Source organism: Phycodurus eques, chromosome 1 (genome assembly GCF_024500275.1).
Source record: "Phycodurus eques isolate BA_2022a chromosome 1, UOR_Pequ_1.1, whole genome shotgun sequence".
Taxonomy (NCBI): Eukaryota; Metazoa; Chordata; class Actinopteri; order Syngnathiformes; family Syngnathidae; genus Phycodurus; species Phycodurus eques.
Window position 1 is genome coordinate 41,634,473 of NC_084525.1, and position 25,367 is coordinate 41,659,839.

The 25,367-nt window shown below is 44.3% G+C and overlaps 1 protein-coding gene across 2 annotated transcripts; it reads left to right on the forward strand.

Moving 5' to 3' along the window:
- The first annotated feature begins 3,416 nt into the window (after positions 1–3,416).
- Positions 3,417–22,768, forward strand: LOC133410849 (probable ribonuclease ZC3H12C). 2 transcript variants are annotated; one of them, XM_061692426.1, is made up of 7 exons: positions 3,417–3,528; positions 3,811–3,902; positions 15,469–16,313; positions 16,400–16,539; positions 16,609–16,843; positions 20,282–20,388; positions 20,465–22,768. In XM_061692426.1, the coding sequence occupies exons 3-7, from the start codon at positions 15,529–15,531 to the stop codon at positions 21,970–21,972; spliced, it is 2,775 nt and encodes a 924-aa protein (XP_061548410.1). In that variant the 5' UTR covers positions 3,417–3,528; positions 3,811–3,902; positions 15,469–15,528; the 3' UTR covers positions 21,973–22,768. The 2 variants fall into 2 exon arrangements, with proteins under 2 accessions (XP_061548410.1, XP_061548420.1); XM_061692436.1 differs by lacking the exon at positions 3,811–3,902.
- The last annotated feature ends 2,599 nt before the right edge of the window (positions 22,769–25,367 follow it).

A 25,367-nucleotide genomic window follows, 5' to 3' on the forward strand; every position in this document is an offset into this window, starting at 1 on the left:
GCTCCATTTGCACACTGATTGAGGAGTATCTGCAACATTTGCACAATCAACATTGTCCCAGATTATCACGCTACTCTTCACTTTAAACCGCATACACTCCTTGAAGTCTCGGCGCCCTTTGCACAATGGTCATTGCACCGGACTATTGCAATATTAGTCATTCTAAGTGCTAGAGGACTCTGCATCTTTTGCACAATTGTAAAAAAATAAATAAATAATGAAAAATGTACCGGCATTACCAGATAACTAGCAACCATTTATTGCTCAGTGGCTGTTTTTTTTTTGTCAACGTCTTTATGTCTCAAAGTGTTCTCTGTCAATTGAATGTCTGTTGTCGTACCAGAGCGGCTCCAACTACCGGAGACAAATTCCTTGTGTGTTTTTTTTTTTACATACTTGGCAAATAAAGATGATTCTGATTCCGATGTAGTTTTAAGGTAGTATGGTCTGTTGCACGTAAATTGACCAACAAGGGGGAGTAAATTGTTCAGTGACTGAGTGAGTGTGAGTTTTTACCTCTCGGTGGTGCTGTGCCATATCTTTAATGTAATCGAAGGGGCAGAATGTGAGTTCCAGGAAAGACTTTGACACCGTTGAACAAGCAAAGCATAGCCATGTCCAGGTGCAGCATCTCTTTAATGTTGAAGGGCTTCAGGTGGCAAGAATGGCCTGTCCTCTGATGTGGTCTCTTTGCCTGCTGGACTGCTGCGATGTCGGAAAGTGTGGCTGAGATGGGGAGATGGAGAAAGAGAAAGACGGGAAATGTACAATGGAAGGAAAAAGTCTGTGAGCCCTTTGGAATTTTCTACATTTCTGCATAAATTGGTCATAAAATGTGGTCTGATCTTCCTCTAAGTCTGCTTAAACTAATACCACACAAACAATTATATGTTTTCATATTTTTATAGAGCATTACATGTAAACAGTGACAAGACTGAGGAAAAAGTAAGTGAACTCTTGAATTTAATGACTGGTTGACCATCGTTTGCAGCAATAACCTCAATCAAACATTTCCTGTAGTTGCAGATCGGATATGCACACATTTTTTACATTAATTAAGACGATTTTCCCAAATTTCTGTGTTTTGGGGATTAATTGTATTATTTTTTTTATGCAATGTTGACCTTTAGTAGGATCAAAAAATAATTTATGGCACATAAACAAAACATCGTTTTCAACCACAATTGTGAAAAGGAAAATGAAATGTACCATTTCGATATTATATTATTATATTACACATATATATATATATACACACACACACAGTACATATATATATATATATATATATATATATATATATATATATATATATATATATATATACTTATTTTATTTTATTTTATTTTATTTTATTTTTTGACAGGTTGGCTACGTGGTAGCATGGTTGGCACAACTGGTAGGCACTGCCAGCTGCCTCACAGTTCAGTGGTCGTGAGGCTTCCTGTGTGGAGTTTGCATGTTCTTCCTTTATCTGGGTGGGTTTTCTCTGAGTACACTGGCTTTCTCCCACAGTCCAAAAACATGCATGGTAGGTCAATTGAAATCACTAAATTGTCTGTAGGTGTGGATGTAAGTGTGAATAGTTGTTTGTCTCTATGTGCCTTGCAATTGGCTGGCGTCCCGTTCACCCAAAGTCAGCTGGGATAGGCTTAAAAAGGATGTGTGCAGAAAAAAAAAAAATCCCTCAGTATTAATTTTAGGCTCGTTTCCTGATTAAATATTTGACTGGTTTATGATTTTATCAATGCGTTTCCACATCAGTAAGATAGGACAGCCCATATGAGGAAGTGCTTTGCAGATTAATTTGCATTTATACATGGCTTTCGTCAGCTCGATTTTGCATTCATCACAGCACAAATGCCTGTAAGATGTCCCAATGGAATTCCTACAGATCAAAAAGTGTTTTTGTAGGTGAGAGACACAGACTTTGGCTGGCTGTGCCATAACATTGGATGATGATACCCAAAATGAGTTCCTTTGATTGACTCGCGAAGGCTTTGTGTACGGTCGTGTTGTGCCGTCTGATTGATGAAGTCGAGTCAAATGACACAAGTGGTAATGTTGGATTGGTGTAGCGGCGCCCTATGTGGAAGTCGAACATTAAGTCTAAAAATAGATAGCGCACGCAATAATGTATAAATAAAAGTGGCGAGCGGCATGTCAATCATTGTAACAAAATAAATTTCTGAGGATAAATACTTTTTAAAAAGTATGGTGCATTCACACTACTCTGAGAGTATTGACATGCTTTTTTTTCAACAATGGGGTCACTGACAAGGGGCTGGATTCCTGGTTTGATTATTGATAGATTTTAGGTGTTGTCTTGGCTGTCCATGCCTTTTTTACACCTCCCTTTCTTCATGTGTTCAATACTTTTTCCCTGTGTCATTTCAGATTATTACACTCAACATAATTTCTGAGTTTATTCTACTTTCTTTTTACGTATGGATTACTTGAGTCGTTCCCAACATCTGGTGTAATTTTCAGGTCAATAGCATCTTTTGAAGTATATTTAGTGAGAAAAGTGGTGACGTGTTAAATACTTATTTCAGTCACTGTGTATGACAGCAATATAAGGTGTGCCAACTTGAACAAACTTGAAAACTCAAGCAAGGTGTCCTTCTATTTTATTTCCTGAATAGTTGTAATTTTGGAGGTGAGGGGATTCCGCTGGACAGCTACAACATATCAAATATGAGTTAATACTGCCACTTTATAGTATAGCACATTCCTTTGTCCACAGCGGCTATGCAGTGTCTCCAGTTGCAGTTTTTTTTCACAAAAAAAGTTGTCATTTTCAAGTTGGGGCGATTCCACCAAAGTGACATTATATAAAATATGACTAAGTACTGCCATTCGTAAAATAGTACATTCCTTCTTCCACACCGGCTATGTCGTGAATTTGGTCTCCGCTTCTGCCCTCTACGTCACACCAAGACGTGGGGGCGTGTCGATTTTGGAGATGGAAAAGGGGGCGTTCCAAACGCGATGAGTTATTTAACAATCGCTTCAAGATTATTGTAATTATTGTAATTGACTGCAAGCGTGATTTTTGTTTTAGCAAAAAAATAAAAAAATAAAATAAATAAATATAACTAGAACTTGTTGGTGACCACAGAGGTCCTTTAATCCACTTCCCGGCTTACTCTCTTCATTCAAGCGTAGTTTCCGGTTTGGGAAAAATCTAGTCGAATAAATTATATTAACGTTTATAAAATGACAATAACCTCCGTTAATTAAGTACGTAATGATTACACCGCACATCTATGTAGATATGTGTTGAGTATTAGCATTAAGAATCACTCTACACAGTCGTTGAATTTAGAGCGAGCAGACGTGTGATTTATTTTGAAATACGCCTTGAATGCTCGTCGTTTCGTTCCTGCTGTCAACTTCACTCACTGAGGCTGGGTCACGCTCCAAAGAACAGCCGGTTGTTTTGTACGTCGCCACAATGTGACAGGAATAATTGTTAGTTTGACATGGAGGCGACTGGCGAGGGACCCCGCGTTGGCCACCGAGCGGGTAAGTGGGCCTTTGTAGCTTTAATGTAGCGTACTGAAGCGATGTCGGTCTGCCGTGTGGGAAAGCTGCAAGGAGGTCGTGACGGTGTTGATTCGCAGTGACCGTGCACGCCAAATGCGCGCTCCCAACAATCACCACTTTTGCGCCTCAACAGGCTGATCATGCATCGTCTGTGAAAAGCACTCGAAATGTGTATTCATGGCGGTTTTCTTGTTTGTTTTGAAGGCGTCAGGTCTTTTATTTGTTGTTATTCGTGATCCTGTGCTGTCTAATTCTTTGCAGCATCTGCGAGCCTGCTGGTGTCCCGCAGGGTCTGAGCGAATTTGGGAGTACAGACAGAGGGAGTGTCTGCAGCTGGCTCGTCATCCTCCGTGGTGTGTATTTCATTCCACACCCTCTTAAAAGTTGCTCTTATGTCATCTGTAGCTAACTTCCGCATGATCTTTGAAAGAACAAACATTGGCTCCGAGTAACCAGAAAGTTGTCAAAATGGACGTGATAGGATGAGAGATCCTTGTGCACAAATTTAGTAGAAAAGGTACGAGCAAAGTATCAGAATAATAATTGAGAAACCCCTCCATCCATGTTCTTTAGCGCTTGTTCTCATTTGGGTGGCGAGTGAGCTGGAACCTATCCCAGCTGACTTTGGGCAACAGGCGGAGTACACCCTGAACTGGTCGCCAGCCAATCGCAAGGCACATCTAGACAAACAACCACTGACACACATATTCACACCCATGGACATTTGAGAATTTTTAATTCACCTAACAGGCATAAGTTTGGGATGTGGGAGGAAACCAAAGACGGAGTTGAGATCTGAGCACGGGACCCCTCGACCAGCTGGACTGGAAGGGAGACAGATGATGAAGGACCGGTGTGGATCGGATAGCAGCGCATGTTAGTACTGTATATGAATATGCCTGTAACTACTGTAAATCTAACTGGATTGCACCACAAATCATTTCTCTTCTCTTTATTTCTACTGTACTTCAGCTACTATAAGTCATAAGCAATAATTGTTTCGATCAACGACGGGAAATCCCTCCCATGATTCCTTTAGTCACAACTAGCGCTGCGCCATTAAGTGATTTAATTGATGCGTATATTGTGTTTCTGTGGTCACAGTAATTTTTTTTATTAAAATGGAAAATGTTGATTTCCCCCCCTTAGCAGCTACAGTAGCCTGCTTACGCACGGTGTTTACATACACTGACGACATGGCGTCAAACAGAGAGGAGCTAGTTTACTAAAGAGACACAGTTTCGTCAGTCATTTGGAATTGGTTTGTGTTTGCAGTGTCAATCTAAGAGCAAAAACAGTCCACTGCAAAGTATGTTTAAAAGTTGTTGAAACCAAGGCGAGTAGCACAAACAAATGATTTCAGTACATGATGAATAGCGGGGGATAGGGACCCTTGCACTACAGGGGGCCTGCCAAATGTTTCATGTGCATGAAGTGTGCATTTTGATGGGAAAACGCAAGGTACAGTCCTTGTTAGGTGGGCACAGGGCCTTCAAGGGAAGGGATGTGTCACGCTGGTTGCCGCACATTTTGCAGCTTGAACAACAGGCACACTTTTGGCCTCTTTCCTCCTTTCCTTGCTATTGTCCCCACAAAGATTGAAGCGTAGAACTCTGCAAGAAGAATTAGGATTCAGGGGGAACAAGCCCTGATGAATTTATTCAAGCGAATAAGAGTGTGTTGACTGTCCTCCATATTTTGCAAACACACACACACACACAGTGCTTTAGGGCAGATGGTGTGCAGTTGGTCAGCTGATACTGGCAATGTGCACTGTCTGATCCTGATCAGCTGTCGAGTTGCCCTGATCCCAGCAGGCAAGTGCGCTCCGCTCAACCCCCAACAACTGTTTGTTCTCCTGCAAAGACATTAAACAAGGAAAGTGACACATTTGATGACATCACCTCTCCAAGTTAAATTTATGCTTTTATTGGTCGAGGGGCGCCACGTTAGCACATCTGAGGACCTTGCCTTTGTGGAGTTTGCATGTTCTCCCTGTGCCTGCGTGTAATTTCTCTACGTAGTCCTACGATTGACTGGCGACCAGTCCAGGATGTACACCGCCTCTCGCCCAAAGTCAGCTGAGATAAGCGCCAGCACACCCGCGACCCTAGTGAGGATAAGCGGAACGGGAAAATGGATGGATGGATGTTGGTCGAGGCTCATTTGTACGCGACCTTATGTTGACAGTCTAGTGGGATGAGTAGGTATTCCAAAAATGTTCCCATTGGTATCCTATTAGCTGATTTTTCAGGTGGCAGGTTACAACCTTGGGGAAGGCCTGTGCTGAGTGCTCCTTGTTATTTGAATTGATGGTGATGCGGGACCACGGTATCCCTCATGACTGTAAACAAGGCTGTGTAGTCGCACAGTGAACAATGTTAAAATGCAAGAAGGTAAGGGTATTTGGAGGGAAAAAATAGACCACATCACAAAACCAGAGACCAATATCCCGCAAAATATTCATTATAAGTTGATTGGCTCCGTACAGATTTCCGAACCTCGAGTGGAGCAGCGAGCAGACTTTCTGCCTCAGTGGTGTACAGTGGACATTTTTGCCTGCCTTGTGTGTGTCGTTCACCTCTCGTGCAATTTACCAACGGATGGATCGCAGGACCTTCACATGATAAAGCTGGCTGACAATGCGAACACCGTCATTTGGACTAAAATACGTGGAGCTTAACCAAGTAGCATATGTGTTTGCGTTTAATTGTCTGTTTTGAAAGTCTCTTTTAAAAGTCGAGTCTAGTTAGGTAGGTAGGTGAAGATGTCCCTTGTACACAAATGAAGGGAGTAGGTCTGAATCACTGCTCCATTTTATGTTTGGAATTTCGCACAGATCCAATGCATTCATGTTTAAATTTGCTATATATTGGTCTTTGGCTCTGTGGTGTAGTTTATTTTCCCTTGTAAATCTTCTCTTACTTGCATTTTAACATCTTTCACTATGCGGCTAACCAGTGAGTACAAAGCCTTGTTTACGTTTACAATGGCTACCACTAGCTCCTTATGTAGCCGCCACGTCCCATAAAGCACGCGGTGCGCAAAGCGCTCCCAACCCCTATAACTCAGTGTGGAGTCGTCATTGCACTACAAGGAATGAAGCGGCAAAGGAAAGGCCAAACGTTTCTGAGTAGACCCTGGGATGTGTCGACAACTGAAGTAGCTGTATGTGCTCAATGTCTTTGCTTCACTCTCCCCCATTTTTAATTTGCTGAAGCCCCACGCGTCCCCATCTCATTTAATGAAGCATCGTCATATTTCTAAACTGGTCCATGGGTGACCAGTTGAGCCTGAGTCCTTGTGTTCTTACATAGAAATGAAAAGGAGACAAATTACCCAGTTTTTTTTCCTCCTACAATTTCAATCAGTTCCCATGTTTCTCAACAAAAGGTGTGTGACGTTCTTCTGTCAGAGTACACAAAAGATAAAGAATTACATCACACTTGATTTTAACTTATCACTGGTTGAAATTACCAGTACTTGGTTTTGGTGGGCTGGTTCTGTCCCATGCGAATGTAGTGTTCAGCTTTTGTTACCATGACAAGTGGTGCAAAGGTAGAGCACGCGAGAGAGCTTCAGTGTTGCCAACTTTGTGACTCTATCGCTATATTTAGCGAGCGTTCCCGGACCGCTTTAGCGACTATCTACTAATATAAAAAAAAGTGACGCGCAATAAATCCATCCATGTTTTGTGGTGTTATTAGAGACTTGCGGAGAATTCTGAGTTTCCCTCCAGAGCAGGAAATGTTCATCCCTACGCATCTAGACTTCTCACTGCAAATGAATGGTGCTTATATCACACCACCACTGGCTAACTTAATCATATACTGTACAGTACTTTCCTCCCCATAAAGCGATCACCGCGATCCTGTCGATTTGATTGCAATTACTTGTTTCAGTTCTGATGTTAATTAGTAATTCACAATTTGGCACATTTTTGAACCGCTTGCTTTCAGACATATTTAGTTTAGTTATACAAAAATAACAAAAGATTGACTTAGTTGTTGAATTTCACACATGATGTTGGGCAGGCGTACCGAAGACCCAACTACTTATATACAAGCAATTAAAAAGTCCATCCATCCATCCATTTTCTGAGCCGCTTCTCCTCACAAGGGTCGCGGGCGTGCTGGAGCCTATCCCAGCAGTCATCAGGCAGGAGGCGGGGTACACCCTGAACTGGTTGCCAGCCAATCGCAGGGCACATACAAACAAACAACCATTCACACTCACATTCACACCTACGGGCAATTTAGAGTCTCCAATTAATGCATGTTTTTGGGATGTGGGAGGAAACCGGAGTGCCCGGAGAAAACCCACCCAGGCACGGGGAGAACATGCGAACTCCACACAGGTGGGGCCGGGGATTGAACCCAAGTCCTCAGAACTGTGAGGCTGACGCTCTAACCAATCGTCCACTGTGCCGTCAATTAAAAAGTCATTTCTCCATAATATGTCCCTTTTAAATCCTGTTAGTCACCAAACAAAAAGCCAAAGATGTGTCCTTCGGAGACATCTGCCTGAAGTGTGCCGCCACAATAAGGAGGAGATAAAACTTTGTGATGGCTGTAGCCCCCCTTCTGTACACACGCACACTCGCCCTTTCTCCCTTTGAGTTGAGCTACACTCTTGTCTTTCCTCTTGCATTCCCTTAAAGGCCACGCAAGTCTCCTCTGTTTCTGCTTGACCTCCAAGGCACCCCCACCCTTCTTCTAGGCCGAAACAAAGAGGACAGAGCTACCGTGGCGCTCTGTAGCCAGGTGTTCACCACTGCTGCCCCGGGCTGTAAGAGCTCCAGCCCTCACCCTACAGCTGCCCTCGCCGGCCTCCCATTGTGTGCTTGTATTGTGCGGCCGCCCGCCCTTCGTTGATTCATCGGCCACACAGGGGACACCCATTCAGATGTTAGTGTGTGTGCATGCATTGGCTACGCGTGCCTTGGGGAAACCGGGTGTCGCAGGCCTCCAACTCCTGCTGCCGTTGTCTCCGCGCCTCATTGTGACACAGCTTCTCTTTGATTGGTGGAGACACAGGCGCTCTCAACAAGGGAATGGCTGACATTGTTCCTCCATCTGTTCTGCTTCTCACTGTCCAAGGTGCTTCCGTAGGGTGCACACAGATCTGCAACAGTCTCGTTCTGAGTTCTTCTTCAGTTTCACGTGCACACTGCTATTTAAGAATGTAAACGTGGAAACTGGGTTGGCGTTTTTTTTTCCGTCATTGTTTGCTGATGCACTTATGAGCCGGTAAGTGATTTATTTGCCAGTAATAAGATGATGCATGCAGGCCTTCAAGGTGATTTTCATGCACAGACACATGCTGCCTTCCTCTGTGAGGCTCTCTGTGTTTGAGAGAGTAATCGTGGAGCTCAGCTCATGGGATATTCTTAATGTTACTTTTGGATCCTGTTTAGGTTGAATGAAGCAAAGTTGACAGAACCAAGACACTCGAGGTGAGCAGAGTGGCAGGTTTACATGGTGATTAAGGATGGATTTACACCGCACATCCAACTGCCCAATTTTGATTGAATGAAATTCAGATTTCAGATTTTTATTTTTTTTGCTGTCTGTTCTCGTGTGCATTTCTAGTGACATATCCAATGATCGTCTTATTCATGGGAAACATCAAACAAAGCTCTTGCACAAACACCCAAATTGCACTTGACTACCACAAACAATGCTAAAAAATGTAAACGTTACATAGTGTTTAGTTGGCCTCGCCTGACTCTCTCCTCATTGATTTAAATGAACGTAACTGCACATTACTCCTCTCCACTCCTTACTTAATGATGGACATACCACTAATGTAGCTATGCCGTCTCTGTCGTTTGTATTTAGGTGTTTTTGTTTGTGTATGTTTGTGTTGTTAAGGCAGAGATGGGTGTTTATGTATACGTACTGTACGTCACAAATCAGTGGATTCCGATGACGTCAAGCTAACATTATTGGGGTATTTCCAATCTGTGCGTTTATGCTGCACTCACATTGGCAAATATCCGATATGTATCGGATTTTTCTCCACATTTGGAAGACACCTGATATCTAATTGTTGTTTTTCTTCACGCTGCCATGACGAATATTCCAATTAATCCACTTGAGCGACAAAAATATGAACCAGGCAGTGTAAATCCAATCTGAAAAAAGGCTGTTGTGCGTCTGTTCCTTGTGACAATGCACCTGCCCAAAATGAGCTTCACTTGGAAGTGTGTGTGCGTGCATGCATGTGCTCATTCAATTGGCTGTGGAGAGTTTGTGTTAGTTGGGAAAGCCCAGGGTCCTCTAGTAGCACCAGAGTTGAGGTGCCTCACTGTGCCAGGCTGTGCCAGATATCCCCCAGTCTGTTCCTGTGACACCCCAAGAGAACCCGGGCCCCTCCCCAACCCTCACAATCTCAACCGCCAACCTCAGAGCTCCCAAGCGCCAAGCGGTATTTACATACTGTATTAATTGTGCTGAGTGGGAGGGGTCCCGCTCAAGTTTAAAAGATGCAACCGCTCTGCTTGGCACAATGCTGGTCAGTGTTTTTGTGTTGAGAGCAGTGATGTCATCATTAGTTGTTGGAGTGGAACTTCAGCTCAGACAGCAGGATTTTTAATGTTTTAATTATTCTGGGACTGCAATTATAATAATTGTGCCACCATGCTTAAACCTCCTGTTGGATTTGTTTCTTTGCTACACCAAAAATGTTCAGGAGTCAGCGTGTTTAACCGTCCATCCAGTCTCAATACCGCTTATCCTGCTCAGGGTTGTGGAGCCTATCCCAGCCGACATCGGGTGAAAGGCAGACTGCACCCTGAACTGGTCGCCGGTCAGTCGCAGGGTACATAGAGACACAGACAACTATTCTCGCTCACATTCACACCGTCACTGAGTGGGAATTGAACCCACGCTTCCTGCACCCAAATTAGGCAAATGTACCACTACATCATCAGTCATTCATTGTGTTTAACCACAAAATTTGCATTTACATTTAAAAAAATAAATGACGTTCAGAACGGGTCTGAATAAAGTTGATCATCATCATACAGGTTTCCAATATTTGGAGCTTTTCTTCAGCGACCAAAATGGAAAGCGCTCAGAACAATATTTATGGCCTTTCTGTACAAGTCCAACTGGAGTAATGTACAGTAGACCTCTCAGAGGTTCTTTTAAAACTGGTTCATTTTGGCTGTCATGATCTTGTGCTGGTGTACTTATTGAACTGTTGCTGTCTAGCCTCGTGTGATTGTGTTTCAGACTCCCTCCCTTCACTCCCACACACCGACTGAACACACGCCCCTGTCTGGGTGGTTTGAGACAGCTATGTTTGTGTGCGTTTGTGGGCGGGAGACGGGGTGGAGGGGGGGGGGGGCTCTTTTCAACAGCTGTAACTTAGCAACAGTGGCTTGGAACCCCCCTTTTTTATGAAATGCACTCTGTAGTCCCTCCCCTAATCTCCTCCCAGCCCTCACCCCACCTGCTTGTTCCTGTCTGTTTAATCCACATGACCTTTTCAGAGACATGCTTTCTTTTTTTTTTAAGTGTCTTTTTTTGTCTGCTGTCTGCCATTATTGCCATGTGCATGAATATCATCATTTTTCGTCCTTAACTTGCCATCGTTTCCATCTGTTGCCTTATGACTCGTTAAGTTTTACTAGTGTTTTCAGACATTTGGCTCCACCACAAACCTGCACACAAAGCATCCCAATAGAAGAAGAATATGGACCGTCATTACTAAGTTGAATGTGACAGTTGGAAGGTGATTTCAGTCTGCCCCAGTGTTAACAGCTTGGTGTGTTGGGTTTTCTTTGAAACGGTTTACATTGGATTGTTTAATTTGATGTTTGGCATCATAAAACACAGGGGCCAGATTCCACCCATCAAAAATGAAGCGCAAATCCATTTATTAGGCAACGAGGCCTGAAAGGCTCTTGACTGTGTCTGAGTCTTATCACATGCTTGAAAGAGCCAGCCAGTGCCAGTATAAACAATGTCAGACAGTACCAATGGGGACATTTATTTATTTATTTATTTTTTTGAGTTTCTAAAACGTTTTTTAAAAAAAATCTTAAACATGGTTTATCTATAAAATGTTTTTTTTTTTTTTTTTTTTTTTTTTAAACATTTATTTTTTGTGATGCGTGACAGTCAGACACAAGCAAGAATGCACTGCGTTTTGTTCGCAGAATTTCAGTATCTTTCGCCACGGTGACCCAACATCCCTGGTATCATGAGAAATAGCATACTTGCTTGAACCAAAACGGCAGTTGAGAAATCTATCCTGTTTGTGTACAATTTGACCGTCCTATAGCTAGTTTTCCTGTGACGTCTCGCACCTTTTGGACCATTCCACGGCTGTCAAGTTGGAGGTCAATTCAGTGTTTTTGTTCTATTAAGTGTTTGAAAATACAAATTTGACTGATTGCCAATGTCAAAAAATGGTGAATTGCTGTGCCGTTTGGGGCTACAAGAATCTTCTTATTTTTCCTTTTGGCTTGTCCCTTTAGGGTTCGCCACAGCGTGTCATCCTTTTCCACATAAGCCTATCTCCTGGATGCTCCTCTCGAACACCAACTGCCCTCATGTCTTCCCTCACGACATCCATCAACCTCTTTGGTCTTCCTCAAGCTCTCTTGCCTGGCAGCTCCATCCTCATCATCCATCCTGCTCTCTCTAACTTTGTCTCCAAAACATCGAACCTTGGTTGTCCCTTTGATGAGCTTATTTCTAATTTTATCCAACCTGGTCACTCCGAGACCGAATCTCAACATCTTCATTTCCGCCACCTCCACCTTTGCTTCCTGTTGTCTCTTCAGTGCCACTGTCTCTAATCTGTACATCATGGCTGGCCTCACCACAGTTTTATAAACTTTGCCCTTCATCCTAGCAGAGACTCTTCTGTCACATAACACACCTGACACCTTCCGCCACCCGTTCCAACCTGCTTGGACCCGTTTCTTCACTTCCTGACCACACTCACCATCGCGCTGGACGGTTGACCCCAAGTATTTAAAGTCCTCCACCCTTGCTATCTCTTCCCCCACCACCACTCTCATTCATGCACATATATTATGTCTTACTTCGGCTAATCTTCATTCCTCTGCTTTCCAGTGCATGCCTCCACCTTTCTAACTGTTCCCCACCTGCTCCCTGCTTTCACTGCAGATCACAATGTCATCTGTGAACATCATGGTCCATGGGGGTTCCAGTCTAACCTCATCTGTCAGCCTATCCATCACCACTGCAAAAAGGAAGGGGCTCAGGGCTGATCCCTGATGCAGTCCCACGTCCACCTTAAATTCTTCTGTCACACCTACAGCACACCTCACCACTGTTCTGCTGCCCTCGTACATGTCCTGTATTATTCTAACATACTTCTCTGCCACTCCAGACTTCCGCATGCAGTGCCACAGTTCCTCTCTGGGTACTCTGTCATAGGCTTTCTCTAGATCTACAAAGACACAATGTAGCTCCTTCTGACCTTCTCTGTACTTTTCCATCAACATCCTCAAGGCAAATAATGCATCTGTGGTACTCTTTCGAGGCATGAAACCATACTGTTGCTCGCAAATACTCTCTTCTGTCCTGAGTCTAGCTTCCACTACTCTTTCCCATAGCTTCATTGTGTAGCTCATCAGCCTTATTCCTCTATCGTTGCCACAGCTCTGCACATCACCCTTGTTCTTAAAAATGGGCACCAGCACACTTTTCCTCCATTTCTCAGGCATCTTCTCACCCGATAGAATTCTATTGAACAAGCTGGTCAAAAACTCCACAGCCACCTCTCCTAGATACCTCCACAGGAATGTCATCAGGACCAACTGCCTTTCCATTTCCCCCTTACTAATCATTGCTACTTCCTGGTCACCACACTTGCCTCTTCTACTCTCCATTCTCTCTCATTTTCCTCATTCATCAACTCCTCAAAGTATTCTTTCCATCTATCTAGCACACTACTGGCACCAGTCAACATATTTCCATCTCTATCTTTAATCACCCTAACCTGCTGCACATCCTTTCCATCTCTATCTCTCTGTCTGGCCAACCTGTATAGATCATTTTCTCCTTCTTTAGTGTCCAACCTAGCATACATGTCATCATATGCCTCTTGTTTGGCCTTTGCCAGCTCTACCTTTGCCCCATGTCGCATCTCAATGTAATCCTTTCACCTCTCCTCGGTCCTCTCGGTGTCCCACTTTTTCTTAGCTAACCTTTTTCCTTGTATGATTTCCTGTACTGTGAGGTTCCACCACCAAGTCTCGTTCTCTCCTTTCCTGCCAGAAGATCCACCAACTACTCTCCTGCCTGTTTCTATGATCCCCTTGGCTGTAGTGGTCCAGTCTTCTGGAAGCTCCTCCTGTCCACCGAGAGACTGTCTCACCTCTTCCCGAAAAGCTGCACAACACTCGTCCTGTCTCAGCTTCCACCACATGCTTCTCTGCTCTGCCTTTGTCTTCCTAATCTTCCTCCCCACCACCAGAGTCATCTTACACACCACCATCCTATGCTGTCTAGCCACACTCTCCCTTACCACACCTTACAGTTGGTAACCTCCTTCAGATTACATCGCCTGCACAAGATGCAATCCACCTACGTGCTTCTACCTCCCCTCTTGTAGGTCACCCTATGTTCCTGCCTCTTCTTGAAAAAAATGTTCACTCCAGCCATTTGCAAACTTTTTGCAAAGTCTACCACCATCTGTCCCTCCAAGTTCCTTTCCTGGATGCCGTACTTACCCATCACTTCTTCATCACCCCTATTTCCTTCACCAATATCTTCATTACAATCTGCACCAATTACAACTCTCTCTCTCAGTCTGGGATCCTCAGAACTAGTTCGTCTAGCTCCTTCCAGAATTTCTCTTTCACCTCTTGGTCACATCCTACCTGTGGGCCATAGCCACTAATCACATTATACATAACACGCTCAATTTCAAATTTCAGCCTCATCACTCGATCTGATACTCGTTTCACCTCCAAGACATTCTTAGCCAACTCTTCTTTTAAAATAACCCCAACTCCATTTCTCTTCCCATCTACACTATGGTAAAATAATTTAAACCCTGTCCCTAAACTTCTAGCCTTACTGCCTTTTCACCTGCTCTCCTGGACACACAATATATCAACCTTTCTCCTAATCATCATGTCAACCAACTCCTGAGATTTTCCTGTCATAGTCTCAACATTCAAAGTCCCTACATTCAGTTCTAGGCTCTGTGCTTTCCTCTTCTCTTTCTGCCGAAGAACCCGTTTTCCACCTCTTCTTCGTCTTCTACCCACAATAGCTGAAATTCCACCGGCGCCCTCCAGGTTGACGGCACCGGTCGCGGACGTTGTTAACCTGGGCCACGACCAAGCCGATATGGAATTCTTTGGATGGACGCTCTATCTCTCTCTCTCTCTCTCTCTCTCTCTCTCTCTCTCTCTCTCTCTCTCTCTCTCTCTCTCTCTCTCTCTCTCTCTCTCTCTCTCTCTCTCTCTCTATATATATATATATATATATCTCTATCTATATATATATAGATATCTATATATATAAATAAAAGTCAACAGGGATAGCTTGCAGCTCACTCACACCATAATGAGGAGAGTCGCTGAAGAGGATCTCCGTGTTTTTGAAGGCTTTTGGTTTGACTTCTATCAAAGTGTTGTGATTTAAACATGGGAATATTGGTGATACCAGATAAGAACTATTGATCTAACCCCAGCGCCGACGCCTTATGTTGTGATGGTGTCTCTGTCTGTACAAACTAAAATGATAAGATTGCCATAATGACAAAGTCAAGTTCTGTTAGTGTTTACCACATTCTTTCATTAGCTTTTGAAGTTGTGACCATGTCTTTTTCACTGAGCAAATGCCACAGTAGCTTCAAAGTCATTTATGCTCTGCAACTGACAATCAACTGTCGACATAACAAGTTCTTCTACTTATTCTTCAGGCACCGAATGACTCCAGCATTGTGAGAGGCTGCAACTGACCGGATGTCCGAGACCGATCCATGGGCCAGAAGAATCATGCGGAAGCGGGAGCTGGCCGCATCCTTGACCTGGAGCTTGAGTATCTCCACATAGCAGGGGCTGACTGGCAGGCTGGCAGCACCGACGGGCCTCCTGCCATGGACGAGCAGGGGGAGAGCGACACCGGCACCACCGCTACCCCCCTTGCAGCCGTGGCAGAGGAAGGTGCCTGTTCTGACATAGAGGGTAAGCCACAGGCATCTCCAACCCCCACACCTACTGGTGACATCGACCTAAACACAGAAGAGAGCTGCTCAATTCACAGCAAGAACCCTCACCAGCCGCTCTGTCGGACCCAGTGTGTGGACTTGGGGACCGAAGGACCACCCGAGGCGCCGGTCGAACTTTCATCAGTGGTCCAACAAGATATCCCTGCTCTGCTCCAGCACCCACCAGTGTCTCAGACAAACCTCTCCAAATGCGAGCCGACATCCAGTGTTGTCGACAAGCAGTATCAGGCCAAACTGGATTTTGCGCTCAAGCTGGGCTATTCCGAGGAGACGGTGCGGCTGGTACTTTCCAAACTGGGGCCGCGCACTTTGATCAACGACATACTGGGAGAGCTGGTCAAACGGGGCTCTTCAGATGGCGAGCAGCCAGTAGGGTCGTCTGCCTCCACTTCAACATCGTCATCGTCTTGTTCCTCTTACAGTTCCTCAGATTTTCCGGCAGTTCCGGGATTGGATTTACCGTGCCCGTCAGACCCACTGTGTGACCAGGAAAACCTTCGGCCTATTGTGGTGGACGGCAGTAATGTAGCCATGAGGTGAGCAGACGCTGTGGCCATAGCGAATAGTCATAATAGTTGTAGGCGGAGAGACTTAATATTCTTATGATGCCTCTGTCCTTTAGCCACGGCAACAAGGAGGTGTTCTCCTGCCAGGGCATCCAGCTAGCTGTTGACTGGTTTTTAGAACGTTGTCACCATGATGTCACAGTTTTCGTTCCAGCATGGAGGAAGGAGCAGTCACGGCCGGACGCCCCAATAACAGGTCAGTTCTGTGAGCTGGACGGGAAATGAAATGGCGCTAACTATGTACTGCCATCGCCTTGCTCCACAGACCAAGAGATCTTGCGGCGTCTGGAGAAGGAGAAGATCCTCGTGTTCACTCCTTCACGCCGTGTGCAAGGTCGTCGTGTGGTCTGTTACGACGATCGCTTCATCGTCAAGCTAGCTTACGAGTCGGACGGCATCATCGTGTCCAACGACAACTACAGAGACCTCTCTAATGAGAAACCTGAGTGGAAGAAGTTCATAGACGAGCGACTGCTCATGTACTCCTTTGTCAATGACAAGTAGGTCAGCGGGCTCAGGGGTTGGAATCATACATCCATTAATTCCCACAATTTTAAGGACAATGAATACTCTAAACAACCCTATGTACTTTTTAAATTGAAAATTGCAAACAGCAACAACCAAAGTGAACTTTCACCCATGCAAGCTCCCACAAAATTGACTTGAATAAGATGACAGTTATGGAGTCTCTTTAATAGTGGTTGAGTTCCATTAAAATATTTATCTAATTAATCACAGTCTTCATTAATCGATCTATTTATAATCAAATAAAAATATTTTTCAATCCATATAGATTTCGGTCAAGTAATATACTGATGTGAGCCTTAACAAAATTTAATCAGAAATCTTTATTTTTCATCAGGCTACTACATATAATAGTGCCATTTTCAATATTCACAAGACTCTACCTCATCATTTGTCACCTCAAACACTTAAGCTGCATGTTCGCTGTTTCTGCTCGACACTCCCAAGGTCATAGATGCAGAACATGGGACCTTTGATGGCTGAAGTCACTCACTTCAGGGATAAATTCCCAATTTCCCTGCATTGCAGGAATGAGTTGACAGTCACTGGTTGTGGTTTTCTCTGTGGAGACACCTTTTTCATTGCTTGCGTGCAACATGTGGTGCACAGACACAGCTATACTTCGGTTAGCGCACCTTCGCTCCCTCTCTCTCTCCCGCACCCTTATAGGGGCCACACATTACATCTGTTATGCTAAATGCGTTAGTTGTGGTACAGTAATACTCAGCATTTGAAAATTTTATCACGGTTTATCAGTAAACGGTTTCAAACCTAAAACCCCCCAAAAATAAAAAAATAGTCAGAAAAACAGGTGGGAAAAAAAACAGAAAAACAGTATTACAGAAGCGTATTGCATTCACTTGGATTAAAAAAAAATAATAAAAAAAATAAAAACTCCTGTTTTTCCTGTAATTTTTTTAGGGCTTTGTTTTTATTTTTTTTCTGTTTTCTGACTAATGTTTTTCCCCAACTGTCTTTCTGACTATTTTTTTTTCTGTTTTTCTGACTAATTTTTTTCCCACCTGTTTTTCTGACTATTTTTTTCTGTTTTTCGGACTAATGTTTTTCTGAGTTATCGGGACACATCAAACTCACGCGAGAACCTGCGAACTGCAAGTGACTCCGTACGGAAGCGTATTGCATTCACTTGGATAAAAAAAATAAAAATAAAAAAATAACTCCTGTTTTTCTGAGTAATTCTTTTGAGGGCTTTGTTTTTCTAACAATTTTTTTCAGTTTTTCTGACAATTTTTTTTCCCACCTGTTTTTCTGACTTTTTTTCTGTTTTTCGGACTAATTTTTTTCTGATTTTGTTTGAGTTATCGGGACACATCGAACTCACGCGAGAACCTGCGAACTGCAAGTGACTCCGTACGGAAGCGTATTGCATTCACTTGGATAAAAAAAAATAATAATAAAATAACTCCTGTTTTTCTGAGTAATTTTTTTGAGGGCTTTGTTTTTCTAACAATTTTTTTCAGTTTTTCTGACAATTTTTTTTCCCACCTGTTTTTCTGACTATTTTTTTCTGTTTTTCGGACTAATTTTTTTCTGAGTTATCGGGACACATCAAACTCACGCGAGAACCTGCGAACTGCAAGTGACTCCGTACGGAAGCGTATTGCATTCACTTGGATAAAAAAAATTAAAATAAAAAAATAACTCCTGTTTTTCTGAGTAATTCTTTTGAGGGCTTTGTTTTTCTAACAATTTTTTTCAGTTTTTCTGACAATTTTTTTTCCCACCTGTTTTTCTGACTTTTTTTCTGTTTTTCGGACTAATTTTTTTCTGATTTTGTTTGAGTTATCGGGACACATCGAACTCACGCGAGAACCTGCGAACTGCAAGTGACTCCGTACGGAAGCGTATTGCATTCACTTGGATAAAAAAAAAAAAAAAAAAAAAAATAACTCCTGTTTTTCTGAGTAATTTTTTTGAGGGCTTTGTTTTTCTAACAATTTTTTTCAGTTTTTCTGACAATTTTTTTTCCCACCTGTTTTTCTGACTATTTTTTTCTGTTTTTCGGACTAATTTTTTTCTGTTTTTCGGACTAATTTTTTTCTGATTTTGTCTGAGTTATCGGGACACATCGAACTCACGCGAGAACCTGCGAACTGCAAGTGACTCTTTGCGCAAATAACTCGAAATCGCCTCCTGCCCGATGATAGCTGGGATAGGCTCCAGCACGCCCGCGACCCTAGTGAGGAGAAGCGGCTCAGAAAATGGATGGATGGATGGAATATTGTTACTCGTTGCTGTCTAGTCTAGTTACTGCGCTGTGGTCAAAAGGCCAAATGACTACTTCAGGGTAAGAGTTAATTGTTAATTAACTGTGGTGCCCGTTTCTTTCAATCAGTTGAAGGCTACACGCGGACAGGATCTAGTTTTGTTTTGGGCCTTTTTGTATCATTTGCACACTGTGGGCTTGATTAATGGTTTGCATGTGCAAAAATAGGCAAACTTGATTGAGCATGCAAACGGATATGCAAGTTGATTGACTAACCAGGCGCAACCATAATTGCATCTGCCAAACGGGCAAAATTTCTGCGCGGTTCGTTTTACATGATCCATTTTGCGTACCGGTTATCCTCCCCAGTTACTACCATAACTAAGAGTTGATGACATCATGATTTGAACAAAATTAAAACCGTCATGTAATCAACCCTTAGTTATGCTAGTTATCGCAACATACACAGGGAGTCTCCTAAGTTGTCTTCTAGGTTTGGTCACATGACATTTCGCATATACAGTAGCTGACACAACGCACAAGGGTAGCTGTGACGCTAATTTCGGTCGACAGCAGAGGGGGATATTGCCCAACATGGTGACTCCCTGAGAGAGATGAAAATTGATAAATTAATGTTTTAATTATTATTCCATAATGCAATATTAATCAGAATTCCGTATTTAGATTAGTGGGGGCACATACAGCGTATTCTTGCAAAAAAATGTTTTGGCTTTTGTTCCCTTCTTTAAGCGTTATAGTAAAACAAATATTCAATATTCTTTATTCGTACAGCTTGGCAGTGGCCGGCTAGATCTTGCTTTGTATGCGTAAAGTTTTTGTTTTTGTGAAAGCTCATGTGCTCATTTTTGATTAGCCCTTACATCTGCAATGTTGCAGCGTCGTTCACCTGCGATTCAAATTTTGGAATATTGCAAAACTAGTGGCCGACGGCCGGACACTCATTAAGTTTGTTGTAGAACCCCGGACACTGTGCGACAGGTCAGTCGCGTTCAGCCTCGTTGCTGTGTGGGCTGAGGACCTTCGAGTGAGTGAACATGTAATTGAGTGGCCGTTATTTCAGACCTTACTAAATCAGGCACTTTGTGCTTTATGACACAGCCTCTCCACGCCCAACTCAGAAATGCTACTCTATTGGTTCTCGTATGCTTTCCTCCCTGTCTGTCAGATTCATGCCACCAGACGATCCACTCGGCCGACACGGCCCCAGCTTGGACAATTTCTTGAGGAAAAGACCTGTGGTGCCTGAGCAGAAGAAACAGCCTTGTCCATATGGTGAGAACACAGTGGGATAATGTCAACATAATTTAAGAACCTGGTTTCTTGACTTCTCATATGTGTCCATCTTCAGGAAAGAAGTGCACTTACGGCCACAAGTGTAAGTACTACCACCCAGAGAGAGGCGCACAACCGCAACGTGCCGTGGCCGATGAGCTGCGGGCCAGTGCCAAGACATGCGTTGCCACCAAGAACCAGGGTGACGCCGGGCTGGTGAAGAGCCACAGCGTGCCGGCCGGCAGCATCGAGGCAAAGAAAGGTGTGGCAAAACGGCAGTCTGACCCTGGTGTCCGAGCTCTCTCGTACAGCGATGCAGAGGAGAAGCTGGCAGCAAACGATATGAGAGAAAGTCAGAGGACCAGCGTGTCTGGTGCTGTCGGTAGTTGCAGCGGGATGGCAAGCATGTCTGCAGCTTCAGGAGTCCAGCCCGCTCTCCCTCACCAGGACCAACATTCCAAAGCAGGCACCCCTCAGTGTGTTCCTCCAGCCCCCTGTCACGACCTTTTCCCACACCGTGAGTCCCCAGACTTGAGCTACTACTCAGTGGCGCACGCCTACAGCAGCCTGCGCATCTCATCCAGGCAGAGCCCAGACAGACGCTTCCCGCACGACGGCGACCTGCGGCTCGGCTCTATGGGATCGGCCGGGTCCGAATGTGGCAGTGAAAGCAGCACGAGTTGTGGTAGCAGCTGCGACTCGTACAGCGACCGGCCCTGTCACGCTTGCCAGGATAGCTTGGTTGACGACACTGGCCTTTACGCCAAACCCCACAGTCGGCCATATTTCCGTCAGGCTGCAGGAAGCCATGAACTGTGCAGCTTTCATGTGGCCGATTACGCAAATGTCGCACACGGTAAAGTGACGAACTCGGGAGCACACAGCTACGATGCAAGCGCAGCACCGGGGCAAAGCTGGGATCAGGCTCCCGACACTGGTCCAAAACGGCCTCTCTACCCATTATCCCTTCATTTCCAGCACCCACCGCTTGCAACACGTTCCAGCTGCCCAGCCGACTACCACACGCCTGCTCCATCTAATACCCCTGGCTCTCCTATTGGCCGCTGTGTTGCTCCTACCAGAGCAGAGAGCGCATCAGAATCTCGTCTTTATGAGCATCGCTACATATCCCAACATCACCACCGAATGAAAGCTTTGCCAACCTGGGCATACTATAGGGAGTCGCCGGCACTTCCTCGGTACGGGCCCAGTGCCTATCAGAGCCTGTCAGACGCATGCCAGGCATCGTGGCACTCACCTCAATGGGCACAAGATGGCTACACGCCGCGCCACATGTCTCATCCCGCTCTCCACTCAGCTCCGTCACACTATTTAAGTCACCCGCTACCCTCTGCCCAGTCTCCTCTCCCAACCCACCTCGCCCCATCCTCGTACACATCGCAGCTGCCCGATTCCCCAGGGCACAGTCGGTATGGAGATGCGAGGGAGAAAGCGTACGCCAACCTGTGCAACATCTTCCCCTCGGAGCTAGTGAGTCGGGTGATGGCTAGGAGCCCCCATGTCACGGACCCCCAGCAGCTTGCAGCTGCCATCCTGGCGGAGAAAGCTCAGATGGGCTACTGAAGCAACTGCATCAGCACATATTTGTTATGGGAATCCAGAATACTTGGCCAACAGCAAGATGCTGATACCTGATAAGACCTGCTGTGATGACCAAACTAGTGAACAGTGATGATTGTGTGAAAGTTTCACCATTTGTCTACCTGTAGGCAGCCTATTGTGTGGAAGTTACATCAATCCTGCACACCCAACTTAATCTGTGTGTTGTTGACGGTTTGTCCTCTTGTTCGAGATGACAAGTGCTTTGGGCCACATTATCGCTGTGGAGATGGGCGATCCTTTGGTGTGTACCTTAGTTTTAGTAAGGGACATCTTTCACTTATCACGCACGCTCTCTATCTTGCTCTCTCTCTATCTATTGATCTATCTAGCTATCGATATATATATGTATGTATGTGTGTATATGTATCTATGTATGTATGTATATGTATATATGTATATACATACATATATATAAATAAAATATATAAAAATATATACAAATATATCTCAAGTGAACCTAAAATGCTGTTTTTAAATGGTGATTTCCTGAGTAAGGAAAAAAAAAAAACATTCAAAGTTACCTGACCTAAACCTAATAACTGGTTGTGCCATCCTCAGCAGAAAATGCTGAAATCAAGCATTTTCTAAACCTGACAATAACCTTTCACATCTCTGCGGAGATATTTATGCCCACGCTTCCTTGCAGAATTGTTTGAATTCAACAAGAACGGAAGGATTTCGAGCATGAACGGCCTTTTAAAGGTCATGTCACTGCATTTCAATCGGATTGAAGTCTGGACTTTGACTAGGGCACTCCAAAACCTTCATTCTGTTTTTTTTTTTTTTTTTTTTTTTTTTTTTTTTAAGCCATTCAGAAGTTGTGTTACTGGTGTGTTGTGGCTCATTATCCTGCTGCAGAACCCAAGTGCGTATCATCTTGAGGTCACGAACTGATGGCTGAACATTGTCCTTCAGGATTTTCTGTTAAAGACCAGAATTCATGGTTCCATCAATCAGAGCACGTTGTCCAGGTCCTGAAGGACCAAAGCAACCAAAGATCATCACTCTACCACCACCATGTTTGACTGTTGGTATGACGTTCTTTGTCTGAAATGCTGTGCTACATTTACGACAGATGTAACGGGATACACACCTTCCACAAAGATCAACTTTCAGTCCATCTAATATTCTCCCAAACGTCTTGGGAATCTTTCAGATGTTTTTTTTGTTTTTTTTGCAAAAGAAAGACGAGCCTTCCTCTTGTGCTGTACGCCAAAGCAAAGGGATTCTAGGAGTGCAGGTACAGCTTTGAAGCAATCCTGACTGAAATGTGCACTGCGCAGCACCTAGTAAGCTATGGGCTCCCACTTGTCCTGCGTTCGCTTGACTTGTCTTGTCCATTCCCGCTTAAATTGGGGTCCTTTGTAATTTAAACAGGCTAACACTCTTCTCCAGCCATATTGGAACATCCTGCAGCGACATGTTTCGGCATCTTAAATTGTTTGGAATATAACTACTCGCTTTGGTGAACTACTACTACATGAGCTAGTCAACAAACCAACTTCTTGAATCTGCTGACGTCACGTGTCAAACCGGAAGGTGCAACGCAGTCGTTTAAGTGCGGGAGATTTGAAAGCGAAAAAGTGACAGACGTTTGACTAATTCAGTGTAATTCTTTTTGATGACTGATAATTTATATATAGCAAAATAAAGCAAATTTTTTTAGACTTTACACCAATCTGGTGTAATCTTCACTTCCCATGGACTCACCACCTGTGGGAGGGGCCATTGGGGTCGGGTGTAGTGTGAGCTGGGCGGTGGCCGAAGGTGGGGACCTTGGCGATCCGATCCCCGGCTACAGAAGCTGGCTCTAAGTACGTGGAATGTCACCTCTCTGGCAGGGAAGGAGCCCGAGCTGGTGTGTGAGGTCAAGAAGTTCCGAATAGATATAGTCGGACTCATCTCCACACACAGCTTGCCTTTGTTCTTTTTGGTAAGCAGTGGTTTTCACCTTGGAAGTCTGCCATGGATGCAATTTTTGCCCAGTTTCTTCCTTATTGTTCCATCCTGCTTGGACCCGTTTCTTCACTTCCTGACCACACTCACCATTGCTCTGGACTGTTGACCCAAAGTTTTTAAAGTCCTCCACCCTTGCTATCTCTTCTCCCTGTAGCCTCACTCTCCCCCCACTACCACTCTCATTCATGCACATATATAATGTCTTACTTCGGCTAATCTTCATTCCTATCCTTTCCAGTTCCTGCCTCCATTTTCTAATTGTTCCTCCACCTGCTCCCACTACAGATCACAATGTCATCTGCAAACATCAGGGTCCACGGGGATTCCAGTCTAACCTCATCTGTCAGCCTATCTATCACCACTGCAAACAGGAAGGGGCTCAGGGCTGAGCCCTGATGCAGTGCCACCTCCACATTAAATTCCTCTGTCACACCTACAACACACCTCACCACTGTTCTGCTGCCCTCATATATGTCCTGTACTATACTAACATACTTCTCTGCCACTCCAGACGTCCGCGTGCAGTACCACAGTTCCTCTCTGGGTACTCTGCCATACGCTTTCTCTAGATCCACAAAGACACAATGTAGCTCCTTCTGACCTCTGTACTTTTCCATCAACATCCTCAAGGCAAATAATCATCTGTGGTACGCTTTCTAGCCATGAAACCATACTGTTGCTCGCAAATACTGAACCTCTGTCCTGAGTCTAGCCTCCGCTTTCCCATAACTTGGGAAAGCGGAGGCTAGTGGCTCATCAACTTTATTCTTCTATAGTTCACACAGCTCTGCACATCACCCTTGTTCTTAAAAATGGGCACCAGCACACTTTTCCTCCATTCCTCAGGCATCTTCTCACGCGCTAGAATTCTGTTGAACAAGCTGGTCAAAAACTCCACAGCCACCTCTCCTAGATGCTTCCATACTTCCACAGGAATGTCATCAGGACCGACTGCCTTTCCATTTTTCATCCTCTTTAATGCCTTCCTAACGTCCCCCTTACTAATAATTTCCACTTCCTCGTCCGCCACACTCTTCTACTCTTCCTTCTCTCATTTTCCTCATTCATCAACTCCTCAAAGTATTCTTTCCATCTATCTAGCACACTACAGGCACCAGTCAACACATTTCCATCTATCCTTAATCACCCTAACCTGCTGCACAGCCTTCCCATCTTTATCCCTCTGTCTGACCAAACTGTAGAGATATTTTTCTCCTTCTTTAGTGTCCAACCTGGCATACATGTCATCATATGCCTCTTGTTTGGCCTTTGCCAGCTCTACCTTTGCCCCATGTCGCATCTCAATGTAATCCTTTCACCTCTCCTCGGTCCTCTCGGTGTCCCACTTTTTCTTAGCTAACCTTTTTCCTTGTATGATTTCCTGTACTGTGAGGTTC